The 22068-nt window shown below is 42.8% G+C and overlaps 1 protein-coding gene across 4 annotated transcripts in view; it reads left to right on the forward strand.

The window, feature by feature from the left end:
* The window catches only part of SPTA1 (spectrin alpha, erythrocytic 1), an 85175-nt gene that overhangs the window by 57422 nt on the left and 5685 nt on the right, over window positions 1-22068 (forward strand). For 3 of the 4 annotated variants that reach the window (XM_029935854.1, XM_029935855.1, XM_029935857.1), the window contains 16 exons: window positions 529-632; window positions 1061-1223; window positions 1486-1617; window positions 2119-2256; window positions 2422-2526; window positions 4685-4893; window positions 6243-6363; window positions 6910-7031; window positions 7789-7921; window positions 11855-11953; window positions 12640-12802; window positions 13907-13983; window positions 17093-17302; window positions 19490-19786; window positions 20627-20739; window positions 21586-21603. In XM_029935854.1, coding sequence (XP_029791714.1) covers window positions 529-632; window positions 1061-1223; window positions 1486-1617; window positions 2119-2256; window positions 2422-2526; window positions 4685-4893; window positions 6243-6363; window positions 6910-7031; window positions 7789-7921; window positions 11855-11953; window positions 12640-12802; window positions 13907-13983; window positions 17093-17302; window positions 19490-19786; window positions 20627-20739; window positions 21586-21603 — 2204 coding nt within the window. Of the gene's footprint in view, window positions 1-528; window positions 633-1060; window positions 1224-1485; window positions 1618-2118; window positions 2257-2421; window positions 2527-4684; window positions 4894-6242; window positions 6364-6909; window positions 7032-7788; window positions 7922-11854; window positions 11954-12639; window positions 12803-13906; window positions 13984-17092; window positions 17303-19489; window positions 19822-20626; window positions 20740-21585; window positions 21604-22068 lie in introns of all 4 variants that reach the window. The other variant, XM_029935856.1, reaches the window with a different exon arrangement.

Raw genomic sequence — 22068 nt, forward strand, 5'->3', positions numbered from 1 at the left:
GTTTTGCATCCTTCTCTCTCCTCAACTATCTTTCCCCCTTCCCCTCCCCACGGTCCTCCATTAGGTTAGAAGTATTTTAATTCCCATTTGCTTCTCACAGAAAACTCTGAGGTAGATAGGGGAACTTGACCCTGAAACTTAGTCTTACCCAAGTCACACATGGTGTCGGAGTGTCTTACTGCAAGCCCAGCCTTTTAAAACCTAACTTTTAGAATGGAAGTGACTTTATATACTTCTTAGGCCAACATTCCACCCAATGCAGGACTCCCGCTCTACCATGGCCATGGGAAGAGTCTGTTCTTTAAGGGAGCTCAGTACTAAGGAACCCATCTTAGTGTCATTGTTAATGTTTATCTTTCTGTTGAGTTAAAATCCACCTTCCTGGCAGGCCTTTACCCCCTGGCCCTGGTTTTGTTCCCCTTTGTGAAGCCACAGAGGGTTTCTCTGTTCTTTTCTAGGAGGGAGTCTGGGGTTGCCCCGGAGGCCTCATCTCCAGGCATCTGGGCTTTTTTCTTTTCCTCTGTCTAGGAAGAGAAGATCACTGATCTAGGCAATACTGCAGAGCAACTCATTGCTGATGACCACTATGCCAAGGAGGAGATTGCTGGTCGGTTTCAACGAGTGCTGGACAGGTCAGACCTGAGCAAGTGTTTTGTGAGCTAAGGAAAATGGAGTAAAGTGGCCTCTTGGCTAGCATGGAAGATGGGGGTCACGCTCTGAGCTCTTTTCATTTCTAAATGCCCAAAATTGTCATGACACTTGGAAACCTTTCTGATTGAGATTCACAGAATGAACGGCATAGAAGGTAACCTAAAAAAAATTACGTGACTTAACTACTGTATCTTATATTTGAAAATAATGATGTTACCTTACAACTAACCCCAACAATATAGTAAAACATGTGATATATAATAATATATACCTGTGTTTTATATAGCATATAAGTCTATAAATAATGAAAGGAGAAGGCACAGGTTGGTCAATGGGAAGTTTAGTGAGTATGGCATCAAAGCTTGGGGGAAGAGTCAAGGGCAGAGAGCGATCTAGCCTCCTCCTCCAGATGGAAGGCTCTCAAAGAACTACTATTTGCTGAGAAGACAAAACTTGGTAACTACGCTGACCTCAAACAAGTCTATCGTGACCTTGAGGACCTGGAGGAATGGATTGAGGAGATGCTGCCCACAGCCTGTGATGAATCCTACAAAGATCCCACCAACATTCAGGCAAGTTCGAAATAGGAATCTTGGGAAACTCTGGCATTCCCAGATTTCTGGATGAATGGTCTCTCCTTAACACTAAATGCTTCCTAATTGTTGAGATCCCTGTCCTGCCCTCAGGGGCTTCTGAGTCTAACATAAAGGGTGAGTCCTTCAGAAGTCACTGCCTTAGCTATGACAGAACATTAACTTTTTTTTTTTTAACACAGAATGTATCTATCTTGCTTCCCTAGATTACAGGGTAATTTAGTTTCTGCTTTCCCTTCAGAGGAAATACCTGAAGCACTTGACCTTTGAAAATGAGGTCCTCGGCCGAACTGAGCAGGTGGAGGGAGTCCTCGAGTTGGGGAACTCTCTGATTAAGCAGAAGGCATGTGATGGCAATGAGGAAACCATGAAGGTAAGAGTTCTTCTTAGGATGGTTTGGGCTAAAAAGCACATGAGGAGAAACCTCTTCCTCCTTTAGAGTTTCTGTGGGTAGGGATGTGGAACATGTTCTGTGGTTAACAGTCTTCCTTCCAGCTACCGCACAAAAGGGAGAAAACTGTGATGCTCAGACTTTATAGCTTTTGTCAACCTCCATCCCCAGGACTCTGAGAAAGCTTTAGACTTAATGCCCAAGTGATGTCATGCTAGCTTGATGTCTTCTATCCCTCTTGCCAAAAGTTTTGCAGGTTAGACGTAGGTCTATATAAGCAACCCAGGGCCCTTTGTTCAGACTTTCTTCCAGCACCTGCTGTTGTTTGTCCAGATTAATCATGACTGGCTTAAAATATCTGGCACTCAAGTGCTGGCTGACTTGGCTAATCCCTAACTCCTAGCCCCCTACCATAGCCTTTTAAGTTGTCACAGGACTCGGGATCCCACAGACCATAGTGACTACCAAGTTTCTTTGGGTCAGGAACAACTGAAGGAACTGAAGAAACAGTGGCAATACTTGCTTGAGAAGACAACTGACAAAGGACAGAAGCTCAATGAGGCGAGTCGCCAACAGAGGTTCAACACAAGCATCCAGGACTTTAAGTTCTGGCTCTCAGAGGTAATTGCACCCGGCAGGGTGGGGGCCTGGGAACATAATAAATGTTGTTCATTAAATGGATTTAACTTGATTCTCTTGGGAAGTTGGGAGACATCATTGCTAATGTTGTTCTCCTTAAGGACCATTTTCAACCGGAAGCTTCACCGCATATCCCTTTATTTCCAGGCAGAGACACTGCTGGCCATGAAAGATCAGGCCAGGGACTTGGCTTCGGCAGGAAACTTGCTCAAGAAACATCAACTCTTGGAAACAGAGATGTCGGCCCGAGAGGTAAGTGGTGTTGGAATCTCAGTCCTCTTGGCTGAATGGAAATGCTTCTGACTTTCTTCCCTAATATTAGGAGGCCATTTGAGAACACTTTCTAGCAAAACTGACCAAAACTGACTAGTGTCCTGAGCCAGCAGTCATCATTATCAGGTCAAACCCATGAGCTGCAGAGCTGTGGCAATGGCCACTGCTAACCAGTTATCATGAAACTATAGATTCTAAGACTCCAAAAAGACGGTCCTAAAGCTATTATGTCTACCTTTTAGTGATGCATGTATATAAACTCACTATCTTCCAAAGCTCATATTTGATCTGGTCTTGGAAAGAACCTAGGAGTTTATTTTACATAATTATGGAGGCCAAAAAATTAGAAGGGGACATCATGTGCAATGAAGTTGAGTTCAATATGCACTCTGTAAATTCTGTGGAGAATTACAGTTTCATTTCAATATCAAGTAGATATTTGTTTCAGGAGCAATGATAAACAGGTTGGTAGGTATTAATTTCATACTGAAGAATTAAAAATTTTTTTAATGTTTATTTATTTTTGAAGGAGAGAGACAGAGCATGGGAGTGGGGAGGGGCCGAGAGAGAGACACACACAGAATCCAAAAGGGGCTTCTGGCTCTGAGCTGTCAGCATAGACCCCAATGTGGGGCTCAAACTCATGGACTGTGAGATCATGACCTGAGCTGAAGTCAGACTGAGCCACCCAGGCACTGCTCATACTGAGTAAATTTATATTATCAATTTTATTTGGTGGCAGAGATATGCACTGAAAAGGATGAGAAGTCAAAGGCTTTCTAAGTTCAGATCTTTAGGACCTGATGATATTCTCCCACAACATCATTAGAAGGGCAGAGTTAGATGAAAACAGGCAGAACAGGCTGGGTGTGTTCCGGACGTGGCCAGCCTAGGAATGTTATGGTAGTGTACCTCTTTTTGAATACTTCTATTGATCCATCTGCCAAATTCAGTACTACTGTGAAGAGGACAGTAGTCCTGTCTGGGGACGCACACTTCCTCACGTTCATTTTCCAGTCGGGGAGAGGAGGAAAATGCAGGGGGGAACACCAGTGGGGAAAATGTACAGTTTAAGTAATATAGTCCTGTTACTCAACTTACCCTTATCCAGTCTGAGTTAAAAGAGTGTATCATCAAATTATCATAAAAAGCAATCTATTTGATGGGGTGCCTGGATGGCTCAGTTGGTTGAGTGCTGGAGTCCAGCTCCAGCAGGTACAGAGCTCCCCTGAAGGATGGACAGTGTTGGCAAAAGAGAACAAGAGAGCCTCAGCTTCTTTCTGATCCCCAGGCAGGTATCTCTGCACTGACCCAAGAGTCAGCTTTATTTATTGAAAAAACATGGGGTACAAAACAGAAGTGGCAATTGCCTTAGACAATGATTTCTGATGACAAATTCTTTGGTATGTAAAAGTTTCCCAGAACATAGATTGGCAGAAGACTCATGCATAATCTTTACCAATGAAGATTGTAGTAAGTGAATAGATGTTTATCATATGGGAAAGGAAGGGATATTTAGCATTCAAATACAAGGCAAAGTTTTTAGCATAGCAAAGGCAAGAGTTAGGGCTTTGTGAGCAGGGGTCAATAGCCTGTTTTCAAGGGGAAGAAAAACAGGTTTTCTCTGGAAATATAATATTTGCTCCTATAATCACAAAAGAAGAAACTTCTATAACAAGGTACAATTCACATATTTTTAGCATAAGAAGGCAAGTCACTCATGATATCAGCCAGTGAGGTGCCTTGGGGGTAGGTGCTCAAGCAGAAATTGAGTGGGGGGTTGAATGGGTGTAGATGCCCATCACCATCTGATGGTGGGAGGCCTTACAAACCTGCCTTACTTCAGAAATGGCTCCCAGCAGTTGAGCATCAGACTTCAGCTCAGGTCATGTGTGGGTTCCAGCTCCCTGTCAGGCTCTGTGCTGACAGCTTGAAGCCTGGAGCTGCTTCAGATTCTGTGTCTCCCTCGCTCTCTGCCCCTACCCTGCTCATGCTTTGTCTCTCAAAAATAAATAAACTTTAAAAAAAAAGCAATATATTTGACCCAGTCTTTGAACATGAGCCAGTGGCAGTTAAAATCCAAGATCTACTTAAAACCTGTACTGTTGTGTTCACTGAGCACCCCTGGGCTTTCTAGGAAGCCCTCAAGGACCTGAACGAGTTGGCAACTGATCTCCTGTCTAGCGGGACTTTCAACGTTGAGCAGATTGTGGAGGAAAGGGATAATGTCAATGAGCGCTTCCTGAACGTCCAAAACTTAGCGGCTGCACACCATGAGAAACTGAAAGAGGCCCACGCCTTGTTCCAGTTCTTCCAGGATCTAGACGATGAGGAATCATGGATAGAGTATGTGCTACCACCTCACACCATGTGACTAATCCAAGAGAATAGGTGATCTGTTAAACGGGTTCCGATTTGGTGTCAAGATGAAACATATTATTGTTTATCCAAGTTGGTATTACTTCCTAAAATGTTTGCCTTAGCCTAAATTTCACACTGGTTTTATTTTTCCCAAATTCCCTCACTGGATGCAGGCAGGAGATAGGCTTGGAGAAGCAGGGAGCAATTCACATACATCCTAGGATCAAGATTAAGAAACCCTGGATGAGTGTTCTAGAGGCTTCATAGTGTGTGCATTGTCAGAATGAGACAGCTGGGCCTTTACAACTTACTCAGCTGATGACATCCTTGTCCTTATGCCCAAGTTATCTTGTGTGTCAAAGGTGCCATTGAACGGGACACAGGACTGCCATGGTTTCATTACTAATTCTGCTCTTGTTGTAAAAGGGATAATTGGGAAAATCTTAGTAAATCAAATTATTTTTCCTACTTCCCACTTAACCTGCCTTATCGTGCTCCTCTTCTCCAAATCTGCTGATTCTTGCTGGTACTCAATGAGTTAGAAGGATGTGCTGTGTATAGGGCAGCATGGAGGACATCTTAGAAAACTTTAGAAACAGTGAGATAATATAATCTTGTCTATGTAGCCTTTTCTTGTGCTTTGTGGTGACGTTCAAACATTTTACACTTGGAACCAATCCAACTGCCATGGCTCCTATAGTATCAACATTTTATACCATTCAACCTAAATTCATTACTGATATTTATAGACAAAAATAATAAAGCTATGAACATTATATATGTATGTAGGCTCATATAATTTTTTAAAAAAGACACATTAGCATATGTTCTTGAGCAAAGAAGAAAATATGTGCTGGCAGACTGGCAAGGGAATGAATGGGAAAGCTGTCAGCCATGGGCACCATGGGAATCAGTATGTTACTTTTTTTAATGTTTATTTATTTTGAGAAAGAACACACAAGCAGGGAGGGAGAAGAGTGAGAGAGAGAGAAAGAGAGAGAGAGAGACAAGATCCCAAGCAGGCTCTGCACTGTCCGCACAGAGCCAGATGCAAGGCTCAATCTCCCGAACCATGAGATGGTGACCTGGGCTGAAATCAAGAGTCGAACGCTTAACCGATTGAGCCGCCCAGGTGCCCCCAAGTATGTTACTTTAATTTGTATTGCACTAAGTCAAGAGTCATGCAGAAAGCCTCTGGCACTAATTATCTTTGAGCTTACCAGAATTTACCACCTCTTCACCGCCCAGCCACACACCTACCCTTAAAAAAACCCTTGCTCTAGGATGGCCTCACGTGTCTAAACTGTCTTTTGGGTGTCCTTCCTTGGCCTCAGGGAGAAGCTGTTACGAGTGGGCTCCGAGGACTACGGGCGGGACCTGCAGGGCGTTCAGAACCTGCTGAGGAAGCACAAGCGCCTGGAAGGGGAGCTACAAGCACACGAACCCACCATCCAGGTAGGAAGCAGAGAAGTGGGGTGATGCTGCCTCATGTGGAGGCGGTGTGCGGACTCCCAGGGAGCTGGGCACAGAGTTCACAGCTGTTCTTTCCTCCTCTGCATGCTGTCCCCTACGGACAGAAGGATCCTGTGCAGGGACCCTTGATTTCCCCTGGAGGGGGCACTTTCATCACCCCAGGCACAGTTACAGGTGATTAGGGTGCAGGCGAGGACACCTGGAAAAGCTGTCCTTGAGGCGAGCCGTAAGGGAGGAAGAAAGTCTGGCTCTGGCTCGGCAGCAAGGTCACCCGAGACCATGAATAACCCAGAAAGCAGGGCATGGGATGTAGCCTAGGTGTGAGCACTGGAGGCACCTGAGGGGCGTGTAGCACGGTGGACCTTACTGCAAGTGTCTTCATTCTCCCAGGAGTTTCAGGACCAGCCTGAGGACCAGGGAGATTGTAAATGATGTGGAGGGTCAGAAGGGCCTTGCTGGGGGGAACAATGACTAAATGGAGAGAAAGAGAGACCATGGAGTAGTCTCACCTTGGGGTGTGTTCTTCAGAATATTCTGGAAGCTGCAGAGAGGCTGAGAGACAAGGCTGCTGTGGGGCGAGAGGAGATCCAGGAGCGCCTGGCTCATCTTTTTATACAATGGGAGAAGCTCAAAGAGTTGGCCAGCACTCGGTGAGTTGGGGATAGGAGGCCATTATCTTCCTGGGTTGTTGGTATTGGGCTTAGCATTGGCTACTCTCCTCAGCTCCCCATCTCTACTTATCTTCAGAGTCCCTGTTCAGATGTCAGTGTTGCACTCAGCTTGCCCCCATTTACCCCAGGAAGAGGCAGGCAGCTGCCACTACTATGGCCTCACCACACGCCTGCTCCTGTTCACTTACAGCTGTCATGGCTGTCCTCACACTCCAGCCATCCTCTCACTGGGCCACGCCCCGTGGGTCTGTTTCACTTTGTATGACCCACCCCTCCCCCCAAGCTAGGTGCTATGTGGAGCCCCTAGGAATGAAAGAATGAGGAGTAGATTTCCTCCCTTATAGCTAGATAACCAAACCAATTAATTTCTGCCTACAATTCCATACCTGTTGGCAGTAGGAAGATGTCTTGCTGGGGAATACACGGAAACTTCTAGCATTTTGTGCTGCCTTCACCGTATAAGAGCAAGGGCACAGAATAAGAAGTGATCTTAGTTCACTGATGTTGTTCTCCAACTGTACACTCGTGTTTGGACAAGGCTCCCTCCCAGCAGCAAAGATCCCCAGAGAGCAGGTGATGCCACAAAACAGAACTTCTGGGGCCGGGGCCACCACCTGTTCACAAGAGCTCAGATCAGATTGTCCTGTGCGTCTGCCTCGTGGGCTGTGATGCTCGGTACATGCCCCTGCATGCTGGCTTCTCCCCATCCTCACTGGGGCTCCCCGCCCTGTTGCAGAGGGCTCCGACTGGAAGAATCCCTGGAATACCTGAGGTTCATGGACAATGCTGAGGAAGAAGAAGCATGGATCAGTGAAAAGGAGGCCATGGTTGCCCGAGGGGGGTCTGGAGACACACTGGCCGCTACTCAAGTGAGTAACAGGCTGACTGATCAATTTTCTTCCCTGTGATTTGAATGTTTTTTTTTCTTTTTTAAAAGTTTATTTATTATTTTGAGAGGGAGGAAGGGAGGGAGGGAGAGAGAGAGAGAGAGAGGGAAAGAGAGAATTTCCAGGCAGCTCCATGCTGTCAGCACAAAGCCTAACATGGGGCTCAATCTCATGAACTACGAGATCATAAGCTGAGCAGAAATCCAGAGTCAGACACTCATCCGGCTGAGCCACCCAGGTGCCCCTGATTTAAATCTTAAGTCATCAACATTTTCATCCATGGAAAGAATTGTTCTCCTGGTGGGAGAAAAAGATGATGGAAATATGGACACTCTTGCCAATTTTAAATATGAAAAATCAAGGTCTGAGGATGTAAGTCACTTCCCCAAGATCGTGGAATCAATCAGGTATAGACAGGACTCACATCTCAATCCCATGACTTGTAATCTGTCTGTGAGCTCAAGCCTTCATGCTTATAGGCCTTCCCTCACAGGGGTAGGTTTCCCAACAATTCCCTCGAATACTAATGTCACGCCTAATTGGAAACATTCTCATGCCTGGCCATTGGTTGCAATTTCCGGAAGGGCAACCTAGCAGGCAGACTAGATCTGTAATTTAGAGACACTCTTATAAATACAGTTTTGAGAGTCCCAATAAAGAAATGAACAAGTGATCTTGAGTTCAGATGGATGTTTAAAGCTTTTGAGAGAGTGATCATAAGATAATAATATTCTTGGGACCTTGAGGTCTGGTCCTAGTCTTAAAACCTAGGGATTTACCAAGAATTCTCTGTGGAGATTAATTCACTCTTACATGATGACATAAAGGAAGGGTCACACTGGCAATAGAAAGCTTAAAACCTGCATGGCTTAATCGTTTGGGCCTCCAACTTTGGCTCAGGTCATGATCTCATGTTTGTGGGTTCGAGCCCCATGTCAGGCTCTGTGCTGGCAGCTCGGAGCCTGGAGCCTGCTTCCAATTCTGTGTCTCCCTCTCTCTCTCTCTGCCCCTCCCTGCTCATGCTCTGTCTCTTTCTGTCTCAAAAATAAACAAAACAAAACAAAACAAAAAAACCTGCATGGCATAAAATTCCTACAACTGGCTCCTCTGATTTGAAACGTCTTTTGGGACATATCCACATACTGCATGTGTATGAGTGGTTTAATGTTTCATATCAAATATTCTTAACTTTTTAAGATGAAACCTTATGTTTTGGTAATTGTAGGTGCCTATGCAGTTGTAATTATATATATATAATACACACACATATATATAATAATTTAAGTAAATAAAAATGTAATTAATATATAAGTAATATAGACAGGCCCCATGTATGCTTCACGCAGTTCCCTCCCATGGTAGTACCTGCCAGGACTCTGACACTGACATAGTCAAAAAGCAGCACATCACCATCACCGTTGTCCCTCTTCCCTCTGCCCCCCGCTTTTAATCCCAAGCAACCTCTAATCTATTCTACACCACTGTAATTTTTGATGTATCAAGAATGTTGTATAAATGAATTCATACAGTCTATAACTTTGGGCACCTGGCTTCTCACACCGTGTAGTTCCCTGGTGATTCGCTTCAGTTGTGTGTTACACCAGTTCGTTCACTGCCATCGCTGAGTTCTATTTCATGGCATGGGTGCACCGCTTAAGATCTCTCTGTTGAAGGATATCTGGGTGGGTTCCACTCTGGAGCCATTAGGAGTGAGGCTGCTATCAATATTCATGAACCGACTTCCATGTAAACATGAGTCTTCAATTCTTGGGAATAAATGTCCAGGAATCCAACTGCTGTCGGATAACTGTGTATTTGGTTCTGTAAAAAAATACATAAAAATATAAAAGTGTTCAACTGTCCCCAGAGTGGCTGTACCATTTCACCCCCTCACTGGCAGTGTGTGAGTGATGCCAGCTCCCCATACATCCTTGCCAAGAATTGGTATCGTCACCATTTTTATTTTACACAATCCGATAGGAGTGTAGTGTGTCTCATTGTGGTTTTAATATTCATTTTCCAAATGGCTATTTTTTATGTTCTACTTTGCTGTCTGTGTTTTTTCTCCAGTGTAATGTTGGTTTGCTTCAACTCCTGACCTTCTGCACTTCTGTGTCAAATCTGAGATTTTTGCCTCGCCCAAGATCATGAAAATCTTCTATGCCTTTTTCTAGAAGTTTAGAGATTTACATTTTCATTTTAAGTCCATGATCCGTTTTGACCTCACTGTTGTCTGAGACGAGATGGGGGTGAGGTGCATTGTTGGGCCTCTGTCCGGTGGCTCTTGTGCCACAGGTGTCCCTCACTGTGGGCCAGTCTGCCACTTTTATACCCACCCATGTTATTCTATTTGAAGTGCAGCTTTTGTAGAAAACATACAGAGTTGGGTCACATTGTAAATCCACTCAGCCAATCTTGATCTTTCAGTAGGTACACTTAGACCATCACATTCAAAGATTGGTTTTAATGAAAAGTTTTTGTGTTAATGTACAAATTCCAGGGAAAGATTTTGTGACTAGTAATTCTCAATATTGCCTTAAGATATCTATCCACCTAGCCCATTTATGTCATGTTTTATGAAGAAAAAAAACTGGCCCTCTGAGTGTTGGGGTTCTTGGACCCATATAGACTGGCTAATATAAGAAAAGAGAGTTGCCTACCTATTTTTGGATTTAGATTTCCTTGCCCCAATCTCATATTCTCCCTCTGTTTAACATGTGAGGAGAAAAGAAGATATTTCTGATGAACTTATTACAACTACAAGAACCATAATAGATCTAGTTAAAATACATTTTAAGCTTTGGCCTTACCAACTTTTAACACACCATTGAGGAGGCTACTTAGGACTTAGGAATATACTTGAAGGAGGGACACCTAGAGTTTATTTAAAGGATGCCGTATTAGATGTGAGGCATCAGAGCTGTCCAAAGTGTCCAAGGGGAAGCACAGAAAAGATATTGGAAACAGAAGGAAATGGGGTTAAATAGACTTTATTTCATGCATTATGTGTATGTAAAACATAGCTAAATCAGTCTATATTATTTTGTGGATCAGTATCCAATCTCCATGTATAGTTTCTGCATAAAGATGAAATATAATACAGTCATCCATCATGTAGCCCTTCTTGTATTTAAAGAAATAACCATCTTATTTTAATGTCTAAGAACACCTTGTATCTGAAATTCTTTTATTTTCAAAATGCGATAGTTAAAAAGTATGTTAGTTACACAAAATCTGTGTCTTCCTGTGGCCCAGGTTAGTATGTGGTGTAGAAGGAAAAGTGGACAGGTGCCTTTGCGACAGGACCAGGAGATGGCAGCTGAGCCAACCCAGGCCCTATGGACAGAGGGTGATGGTGGGCAGGGCTGGCTGGTCTGGAGAACAGTAGGAGAATAGAGAGAAGGAGATATACCATTCCTGGAGTTCGTCCACACTCCTTTCCCCATCCTACCAGCAGCAGTTAGACCCAGAGAAGTTCAAGACTGAGATTCAAAACAGCTCAGTGTCCTCTTTACCTGCCTTTACATCCATTCTTAGTATAGGATGATACTTCATATTTTTCTGTTAGATACAACACTTCATTGAATTATATACATGTCAAAATGGAGGAATTTGTATGTATTACCTTGACCAACACTCATTCCAAAGTCCAGAAAAGCTTAAGTTCACCATAGTAAGTTAGCAATGGTGTCTGTCACTGTATTCTTTTACTTCTTTCTTTTCTGGTAGGATTGCCCTTTTGGGCAAGGGGAGAGCTTTAGGAGAGGCATTTAGTGGCTCTGTGCAGGAAGAAGTGGACACTCTCCTAATGTTGCCAAATCATCCCTGTGGGTAGCATCAAAGGGAATCAGAATATGGGTGGGTTAGATTTTCCAGGCTTTGGCTGTGTTGATTCTCACTGACTCCCTTCCACAGAGCTTGCTGAAGAAGCACGAAACATTGGAAAATGACTTTACTGTCCATGAGACCCGAGTGCAAGATGTGTGTGCTCAAGGAGAAGACATTTTGAATAAGGTGAGTAACTCAGGCATTCCTGGCCAAGCTAATTTTCCAAAAGGGATTGGTCCAAATATAGAATCATGAGCAGTGTTAAAATCATGCATCTAGTTTTAAATAATCTCTTCCTTGTTACCTTATTGTTGCTCTGAGCAAATAATTATCTATTCAGTCCCTATTTTTGGTTCTTTTTTCAAGTTCTTATAGGCATAGCTTTCGGATTTCCTTAAATCCTTTGTTGACCCTCTCACTCATGGTAAAGCATTTATAACTATCTTATCACGTGCCTTGGTTATAGAGTATTGTAAAAATGTGAAGAAGTTCTTTGTGCGCCTCTAGGGAAGAGGACCCTTCTTTTACAAACTGGTACCCTGTTTGTAGTTTGAGAATCATTCTTTGGTTTAAATGCTTGTTTTTACAAACCCTCACTGATCTAAGTACTCTACGAAGAACCTCAAACAGAGGGGACTCCAACTAAGAAGGTCACACTTATGTGGACCCACAAGAGAAGAGCTCCTAAATGCTAGAGTGGAAATAACCATTCCCATCAAGGATGAAAAATATGATGATACAATAACTGCAGAGAACAGTTATATATTTGTCCTGAGACAGATGCTATTTTTATACTAAAGAATTCCAGCTTCTAGCCCTGGACATCCATCAATGTATGTCTGTTCCTCCTCCCTTCCATCTTGGTGTCTCAGGACAGAAGTCAGCACCTTGAGAAGATTTCCACCAAGATACAGACTCTGAATGAAAAGATCCCTTCTCTGGCTAAGGCAATAGCTGCTTGGAAGTTGCAACTGGTAGATGATTATGACTTTCAGCAGTTCAACTGGAAGGCTGATGTGGTGGAGGCCTGGATAGGTATGGCATGTGAGGGCCAAGGTCTCTGGGTGTGAGAAATGCTGGCAAAGTCCATTGATAGAAAGATTCTGGGATTGGGGTGCCTGGGTGGCTCAGTCAGTTAAACATCCAACTTCAGCTCAGGTCACGATCTCTCAGTTCGTGAGTTTGAGCCCCACATCGGGCTTTGTGCTGACAGCTCAGAGCCTGGATCCTGCTTCCAATTCTGTGTCTCCCTCTCTCTCTGCTCCTCCCCTACTCATTCTCTGTCTCTATCCCAAAAATAAATAAATGTTTATAAAAATTAAAAACATAAAAATAAAAAAAGAAAGATTCTGGGATTTTCTTGCTTCTAGTGAGAAAACAGATGTTCCCTCATCACCCACCCCTACCCTTTCTGGACACAGTTACACTCACATGTGCATGCATGTGTGCACATGCACACACACACATCCCCCCCAAATATAAATAAAAATAAATTTTTAAGACATGCTGAAGGGTGACTGATGACCAAAATTCCAGAAAACACAGTTTGGGGGAATTGGTGATTTCTTTTTAAAAATTTTGTTTTACATTTATTTATTATTGAGACAGAAACAGAGCATGAGTGGGGGAAGGGCAGAGAGAGAAGGAGACACAGAATCGGAAGCGGGCTCCAGGCTCTGAGCTGTCAGTACAGAGCCCAACACAGGGCTCGAACTCACAAGCTGTGGGATCATGACCTGAGCTGAAGTAGGACTCTTAACCAACTGAGCTACCTAGGTGCCCCAGGGAATTGGTGATTTCATGTGTGATATTCAGAAGGGCAGAGTCATGGCAAAATATCCTAAAAAAAACATAGTGTGTTTGATTACTTCTGATTTGTGTCTAATGTGCAACAATTCTCCTTTGTTTTCCAAACCACCCGGAAGTGTTGGTCCTAGCTCTGCCCCAGGCAGTTCTATACTGCATAAGTCCCGAGAGACCACCCGTCGGGCCCCCACTGCTCCCACATTCCAATACATGACTCACTCCCAGGGTCAGGAGGCTCTCTTATTGCTTGTAGTGAATATTCCTTTTCTCCTTACCAAGGCTGATTCAGGAGCATCTATACTTCCCCTCTAATTCATCGTCTTTGCTCTCTAGCTGAGAAGGAAGCAAGTCTAAAGACCAATGGCAATGGTACAGACCTCGCTGCATCCCTCGCTCTTCTGGCAAAGCAGGTGAGAACAGGGCTGTGTGTGGGTAGATGCGGTGGGGTTCACAGCCCTCAGGCATGGAAGATAAACACTAGGATTGTTCCATTACCAAATTCTATGACTTTATTGCAATATTGCTCCCTTTTCTCTTCCTGACATTGGTAATCTGCCAATTTTTTCTCTCTCTCCCTCCCTTCAGTTTGCTGCTGCTGGGTATGCATCATTTTTTAAATAAGAAAACCAGCTTTAATTTTTTAATGTTTCTCTGTTATATCCCATTAATACCTTTTTATATCGTTCTCATCTTCTACTTTCCTTGGGATTAACTTATTTCTTTAAAAATATTTCTCAAGGTAGGTATTTAGATTATCAAATATTTAGCCACTCTCTTTATCTAATATTTTGATATAAGGATATGAATTTCCCTCTAAGTAAAGCTTTAGCAGCACCTCACAATTTCATATGTTACTTTTGTTATTATCACTTAGTTAAAATGCTTCCATCATTTCTAATTTCTTATTTAACCCATTGCTTATTCCATAGTGTATTTTGCTGAACTTACAAACATTTGGAGATTTTAATCTTTTTGGACATTCATATCTTGTCTAGATCTACTTTGTTTTAAAAACATGCTCTCTATTATTTTAGAAGCTTGATTTAAATCCAGAAAATAGTCTGTTTCAGTGAATAATCTATGTACAATTGAGAAGAATGTGTATTTTGCAAGCCTTTGTTATATGTCAGGTTTTGGTTGTTAATCATATTGTTTAAGTACTTCATTATTTCTATACATTCTGAAGCTAAGTTAAACATTGTGTTGACATTTAGAATTATAAGTCTTCTTGATGAGCTAAATACTTGTAATTATGAAATTAATAACATTTTTAATAACATTTCTTGACTTAAAGTCTTCCTTTTCAGATTCTAGAGTACCCATGTTTTTTGTTTGTTTGTTTGTTTGTTTAGTTTTTGCAGTCTATATCTATTTCTATCCTTTAGTTATTGTTTCTTTACATTTCTATCATTACATTTTATATTTTTGTTATTTGTTTGATACATGTATAGAATGCAAAATGATTACCCTTGTAGCACTAGCTAACCTCCATTTCATCACATAATTGTCCCTTCTGAGAACATGTCTACTCTCTTAAGCTTTAAGTATAAAATACAGCTGTAATTATCATGCTCTTCATGAGATGCCCAGAACTAGTCAATCATTTAGTTGTAAGTTTGTATCCTATGACCAGTATCTCCCATCTTCCCCACCCTCTAGCACTTGGCAGTTACCAGCCTGCTCTGTTTCTCTAAGTTCAGCTCTTCTGGATTCTACTTGTGAGTGTTTGTCTTTCCCTGTCTGGCTTATTTCACCTAACATATGCTCTCAAGTCTCATCCAAATTGTCACAAATGGAAGGATTTTTTCCATCTCATAGCTGAATAATATTCTATGCTACACACATCACATCACATTTTATTTATCTGTTTATTTGTTGATGGACATTCAGTTTGTTTCCATATCTTGGCTAATGTGAACAATTTTGCAGTAAACATAGACATGCAGAGTATCTTTATATTTTAGATGCATCTCCTATAAACTTCCCAGTGAGGATTGCTTTATTGATCTAATTTGATCATTTTACTGGCTGGGTGAATCTATTTACATTTGAAATTTTTTAATGTTTACTTATTTTTGAGAAACAGAAAGAGAAAGAGAGAGAGAGAGAGAGAGAGAGAGAGAGAGAGAGAGAGAGAGAGTTGGGGAGGACAGAGAGAGAAGGAGACACAGAATCCAAAGCAGGCTCCAGGTTCTGAGATGTCAGCATGAGACCGGCACAGAGCTTGAACTCATAAACCGTGAGATCATGACCTGAGCTGAAGTCAGACACTTAACTGACCCAGAAGCCCTGAATCTATTTACATTTAAAGTAATGTAACTGATGAATATTTACTTAAGTTTATAATTTAACACTTCCATCTCCCATCTAACCCTTAATTTTTGGTTAGAAACTGAAATGATTCAAGATATAATTTCATTTTCTTTTTCTTTTCTTTTTTTTTTTCTTTTTGAGGACCTGCCTTTTCCATTGGCTCTTACTCCTCGGGCCCTTCAAGGGTTTAACTAAAAGCCTTTCACTGGGACTTCCTCTCTTTGTATTTTCAACTCAGCGCTGTGAGATGAGTGAGGTGCCTACTTAGCATCTTTGACTCTTTGCTACTGTTTCTGCTTGGCTTCCAGGACTCGTGGCCAGTATGGGTTAGGAACATGTAGATGCCTGGTGGGGAAAAGGGCAGAATATTGAACCTGTTTTTCTGCAGTTCTTTTCCCACCCTGACTGCCCAATTCCCCAGAAACTGTCTCTTTAGCTTCCTGAGATTATCAAGACTTCTGAGCAGCTGCATTGCCTTCAACCCCTTGACCTGGAGCACGTCATAGGGAAAGGTGACAGAGAATATTACTCTGGCCTTAATACTATTCCCTCTTCTATAGAATTTGGATCCCTTCAGGTGTAGTCACCTGAGTTGCATTCTGATTTCTTTCAGACAGCTGATGTTTTGTACTTTTTTCCAGCAGTTAAACTTATCCTCAAAGGGAAAATTGTCATATGCAAGACACCCTATTAAATCTGGAAGTCCAGTATCCAGAATTTTGTGATGTTGATATCAACACCCCCCCCCCACACACACACATGAATCATGGTATGACTGAGTCCCACAAGAGGTCTGTTGTCAGTGTATATACCTCCAAGATCTCTGATAGGGCACTCTCTACTGCCAATCAGAGTGCCAAATCTAACTGAGAGTGTAAAAGAGTCCTAGAAAAGATGTGAGCTGTAGGAAACAGTTTTGACTCAAGAAATGTAGAAGATCATACCATGCTCCCCAGTGTTCCTTTAATATTAAGTTTATACCTAATCTATGTTCTGATTATAAGACACACATCCACCAGGACTCAGCCATACTTCCAGCCACAGATGTTCTCTTGAGCTCTAAGTTATGTTTCCTTCTCCTTAGTCATCACTCTTACCCTTTCCTAGACCTTGTCTTGTCTATGATAAAAGATCTGAACCCAAGTGTGACTGGCCCTTGGGAATCTGCCTTGTTTCTCCACTCACGGCTCCTCTGGATCTTTCCAGGACACACTGGATGCCAGCCTACATAGCTTCCAGCAAGACAGACTGTCAGAGATAACGGACCTGAAGGACCAGCTGGTGGCTGCTCAGCACAGCCAGACCAAAGCCATTGAGGAGCGCCATGCTGCCCTGCTGCAGCGCTGGGAAGAGCTGCTGGAAGCCTCCGCAGCCCACAGACAGAAGTTGTTGGAGAAGCAGCTGCCCCTAAAGAAGGTAAAATAAATGAGCTATAATCAAGCATCCACTATCTGTATATTACATTAGCCATGGAATCCAGAAATAGATACTGGAAACCATGTTTGGGTAATCTAGAGACATTTGAGTGAGTGTGTGGAAAGGATCAAGAAGGCATTAGTATTGGACAAGAAGTAGTTGGCTTTTTTTTTTTTTAGATTCATAAGATGGGGTTTTGTTTTGTTTTGTTTCTTTTAAGACTGATTTGTCAGTTGTCCAGCTGACTTGAGAGGGAAGCCAGGTACATGTAGTAAAAGAGGTAGGTGGGTCAAAGGGTGGAAGGTCCTAGTGTTTGGAAGAATGAAACTGGCAGGCAGAAGGTAAGGCTATCCTTGGGCTTTTCTCTAACCCAGATACAAGGAGCACTCGACAAGTAAAACTTGAGTTTCCATCTTGTGTTGACTTTTCTTAGCAGGGAGACCTTGTATATGTCCCTTAACATCTCTGAGCCTTGATTCCTCCATTCATGAAATTGGATCATATGACCACTGTTTCCTGCTGGTCCGTTATGACTAGTAACAGAGATAATGGATCTGAAAATGCAGTGCAAACCACTAAGTTCTATGTATGTATAAGTGATGAAAATGTTCTTTTTAGTGGTGGTCACTAAGGTCCTGGATGTTGGTCATAAAAAATACCAATAATAAAAGAAAGTCTGGATGGTCATCGAAATTGCTGAGCACTCCTAGACCAAAAGAAGTATTGTACTGGGCAGCAAGTTAAGGCATGCAGGGGAATTAGGAAACAAACGCACAGACAAAAATCAGTCAGTGTGGATGCTTAGATAAATACTCTACTGGTATGGAACCTACAGAAATAAATCTCAAGTGAAAAATTAAATCAATTTATGGGCAACTTTACACACATATATGCATTTTAGATAGAAAGATGCTTTCCATTCTGATTCTATTTTGCTTAATTTTTGAACTGCAGAGACTTGTTATTTTATTTTCTGATTATAAGATCTTTGTAAAATACTCAGTTGATCCACAATATTGAAAAATAATATGAAGTACTTTATAGGTTTTTGTATCTTTCCTGTATAGGGGCATGTCAGTTTCTCCGTACTGGTCTATTTTAACGTATACAATGCCCAAGTGCGTACAGGGTAAGATGTAATGGTGTAATACCTTTGTAATCTCTCTTCCATTTAGGCCAGTTATTTCCTCTTTAGCTTCCATATTTGGGGATGAAAATTCATTTTCATATTTGCTTAAGACAAATCTCTTGGGAAGTATAAACTATTGAGTATGTATGTATGTATTTTAGAGGAAAAGAGAGAGAGAGAGAGAGAGCATGGGAGAAGGGCAGAGGGATAGAGAGAGAGAATCCCAACCAGGCTCCACTCTGTCAGCCCGACTCTGACAGAGCCCGACTCAGGGCTCCATCCCACAATGCAAGATCATGATCTGAGTCGACATCAAGAGTCAGATCCTCAACTGAATGCTCCATGCAGGCACCCTAAATCTATGATACCTTTTAAATCTAAAACTATTTTTGATCATCCAGTGTTTGGAACAATCCATAGTATTTCTCTTGTTCAGAAATTCAGACAATTTGGAGTCATTGAGAGCATATGGAGAGCTCCAGACAGTAATGTAAGAGTAAGCGGACAGATCAGAGGGTGGGAGCTGGGTTTCAGTAGGGGCTTCAAGCATGAGCTTAGCCCTGAACAAGTTCTAGAAGGAAGGCAGGAAGAGAACTCTGTACAGACAGAGAGACATCAGAGAGGGGTGGATAGACTGGCCTATCCCATAAATGCTTTGCTTATTCAGACATTCATCCATGCATTTAACACTGATGTTTGCATGTTTCCTGTGTACCAAGTAGAACTGGAGCACAACCTTCAGAATAAGAAATCATAAAATCCTATGACTAAAAATGGTTCCTGCTTCTATTGGACTCTTGGAATTAAGACAACTCTTAAGAGTTCTTCAGCCTCTTTACTTGTAGATAGTAGAGGCCTTGACTAATCTCATACCGGGGTTCCAGGCCTCCAACTCGTCCACCTGCTGAGCACATGATCCTCAGCAGTTTCAGTTCTGCCCTCCTACTGTGCTGATCTTCATCATAGTTGAAGATGGCCACTTTTTGTTTTTACAGCCTGTCTTCTTTTTTGCTGAGGGGCTTAACTGGGCAAGATGGAAGTGACTTTTTCCTCTGCAGGCTGAGGAGCTGTTCATGGAATTTGCACACAAAGCTTCTGCTTTCAACCACTGGTGTGAGAATGCCGAGGAGGACCTGTCGGAGCCTGTGCGCTGTGTCTCCCTGAACGAGATTCGGCAGCTGCAGAAGGACCAGGAGGCCTTCCTGGCCTCGCTAGTCGGGGCCCAGTCCGACTTCAACCATTTGCTGGAGCTAGACCAGCAGATTAAGGCCTTAGATGTGCCCTCCAGCCCTTACACCTGGTTGACAATGGAGGTGCTAGAGAAGGTCTGGATGCACCTGCATGACGCCATCAAGGTAACAGCACCCGGCAGAGACTTCCTTTCACTGTGGTGAGCGTGACCACCTAATGTATTATACAAGTTGGGGGAGCTTATGATAAAGGAAGGACACTATTAATAACCATATTGGGACAGCAGTCATGAATGGAATTTTTCTAAGAAAATTTTGTAAATATGTTCACAGTAAGGTATAAGCCAACACTCAGACACCCCCATGCTTCTGGGTGTTGAGCAGTGATTCACAGAAGCAAACACAAGCTCCAGGAGGTGGCTGTAAAAATGGGCTGTGAAAAGTTCACAAGGCTTTGTATATATGTTCACAGACTATAGAATTCCCCTGTCCAAGGCACTCATTTTATACATACCTCCAAAGTGCCCTTTTTATGTGTTTATATTTAATTTTTGTTTGTCTATAATTCATCATAGAAACTATGGAAAATATTATAAAGCTTAACAGACAAACTTCATGAAAATATTACCAATTTTAGATGGCAGCTCTCATTACTACCTTTCCCTAAAAAAAGGCTGCTTTCCCTTAAAAGACTGCTTTTATGTTCATTTAAATGAAAAGTTCACCCAGAAAAAAACTGAGAAGAGAGATGATTTGCCTTTATTACTAGCTTATTTGTCACTGGGCTTGGTCTCAGAGATGGCCTGCAAGTACTTCCGAGGAATGACAGGAGGCTCCCTCCTTCCTCTGTGGGTGGGATGATGTGGGAGCATGGAGCACAAGCTTATGGAAGACATGCTAGATCAGAGGGAGGGGAGACGTGCAGCTGAGAATACACACACAAGGGATTTTACTACAAAGAAAGATCTGCAATGTTCAGTCCCCTCTCTGTGATTTGGGATTTAGGAACGGGAGCAGAAGCTACAAGAGGAGGAGGCGAGACAGGTTAAGAACTTTGAGATGTGCCAAGAGTTTGAGCAGAATGCCAGCGCCTTTCTTCAGTGGATCCTGGAAACCAGGTGAGTGGTGCTGCCCCAAGCCATGATCCCCGTGTCACCGTGGGGGTGAAATATGTATCTGAGGGGAGCAGGATGGGGTCCTACAGCACGTACGTTGTTCTAGAATCCCCAGATCCCGTCTGTACTTTTCATTTGGATTTGATGGTTTCCTTAGTCAGTCCCTGCAAAATCAAGAAAGGAGAATTTTGTGCCATTGCCCATTGTGTATCCCTCCAGGTTCTCTCCTTGATGCTCTTATTTCCCCTGTGGCCTGTAATTAAAGTCTAAAAATCATAGCTGTTCCTTACATTCGCACTTTACAAAGTACCTCTTTCCCCGTTACCTCCCTTAACTCTGAGAGTGACCTTGAAACTTAGAAGGTGTAATACATTAGAATAAATGTCAAAGTTTGTAGGCCATATCTAGCAGGTGGGTCAGAAATGTGGTCAAAGTGGTGGTTTAGATGATCCATGATATATATGGCTCCCACAAACCCAACAAGGAAAACCCAGCCACTGAGCCAAAAGAGGTCCTGTGTCATAGCCCAAACTCATGTGATGGAAGGCAGAGGAAGAAAAGTGCTTCATCCTCTGCCTCTGGTGTGGTCCCTCTGACCCATGCCCCACCCCCAGCAGCGAGGGCCCAGCACCCAGCAAGGTCACCTGACAGCTGAGCTCTTCATCCCGGGACAGGAGGAGCTACACAGAGGCTCTAAGCTCCTCTAAGTGGGAGAGACTCTGGCGGTGGTGTGAAACGCTGGTTACAGAAGATTTCATAGATCTGAGCAAAGATCGTTGAAGTAATCTGTGCTAACATGCGATTTTTCTTTTCTCTCTTCTGATTCCTGCTCCCGACCTCCACGCCCAGAGCTTATTTTCTGGATGGGTCAGTATTTTATGTTACCGTGTTTGTTTTGTGATATCATTCTGAAACAGTCCAGGAAGACTTAGCATGGGGCATCTGTGTCATCATCACCATCAGCTTGGGACGGTGCTTAAGGGGAAGCATGGGCGGAAAGAAAAGCACAGGATATATCATCCTGCCCTGCACCCCACTAGGGGGCGACCTGCCCTCCTTAGGTTCAGGGTATATCTGAGAGTAAGAATGGGGGGCAATGGAGCGGACGAGGCAGCCTTCTTGAAGGCACAGAAGAACAAGGACAGACCTCCTTTTTCTTCTCATCTGTCCAGCAACTTGTTAATCGATGGAAGGGTTTGGTTTCATGAAAAATCAGCCGTGAAAATTCATAAAATAAGATATAGTAGTAGAGGAATGTAGGGTGTCAGAATCAGTCTGTCTGGGTGAAATATTGACCTCTGATATGATGAGTAACATTTTCCTCTCGTTCAT

Source organism: Suricata suricatta, chromosome 3 (assembly GCF_006229205.1).
Source record: "Suricata suricatta isolate VVHF042 chromosome 3, meerkat_22Aug2017_6uvM2_HiC, whole genome shotgun sequence".
Classification (NCBI taxonomy): domain Eukaryota; kingdom Metazoa; phylum Chordata; class Mammalia; order Carnivora; family Herpestidae; genus Suricata; species Suricata suricatta.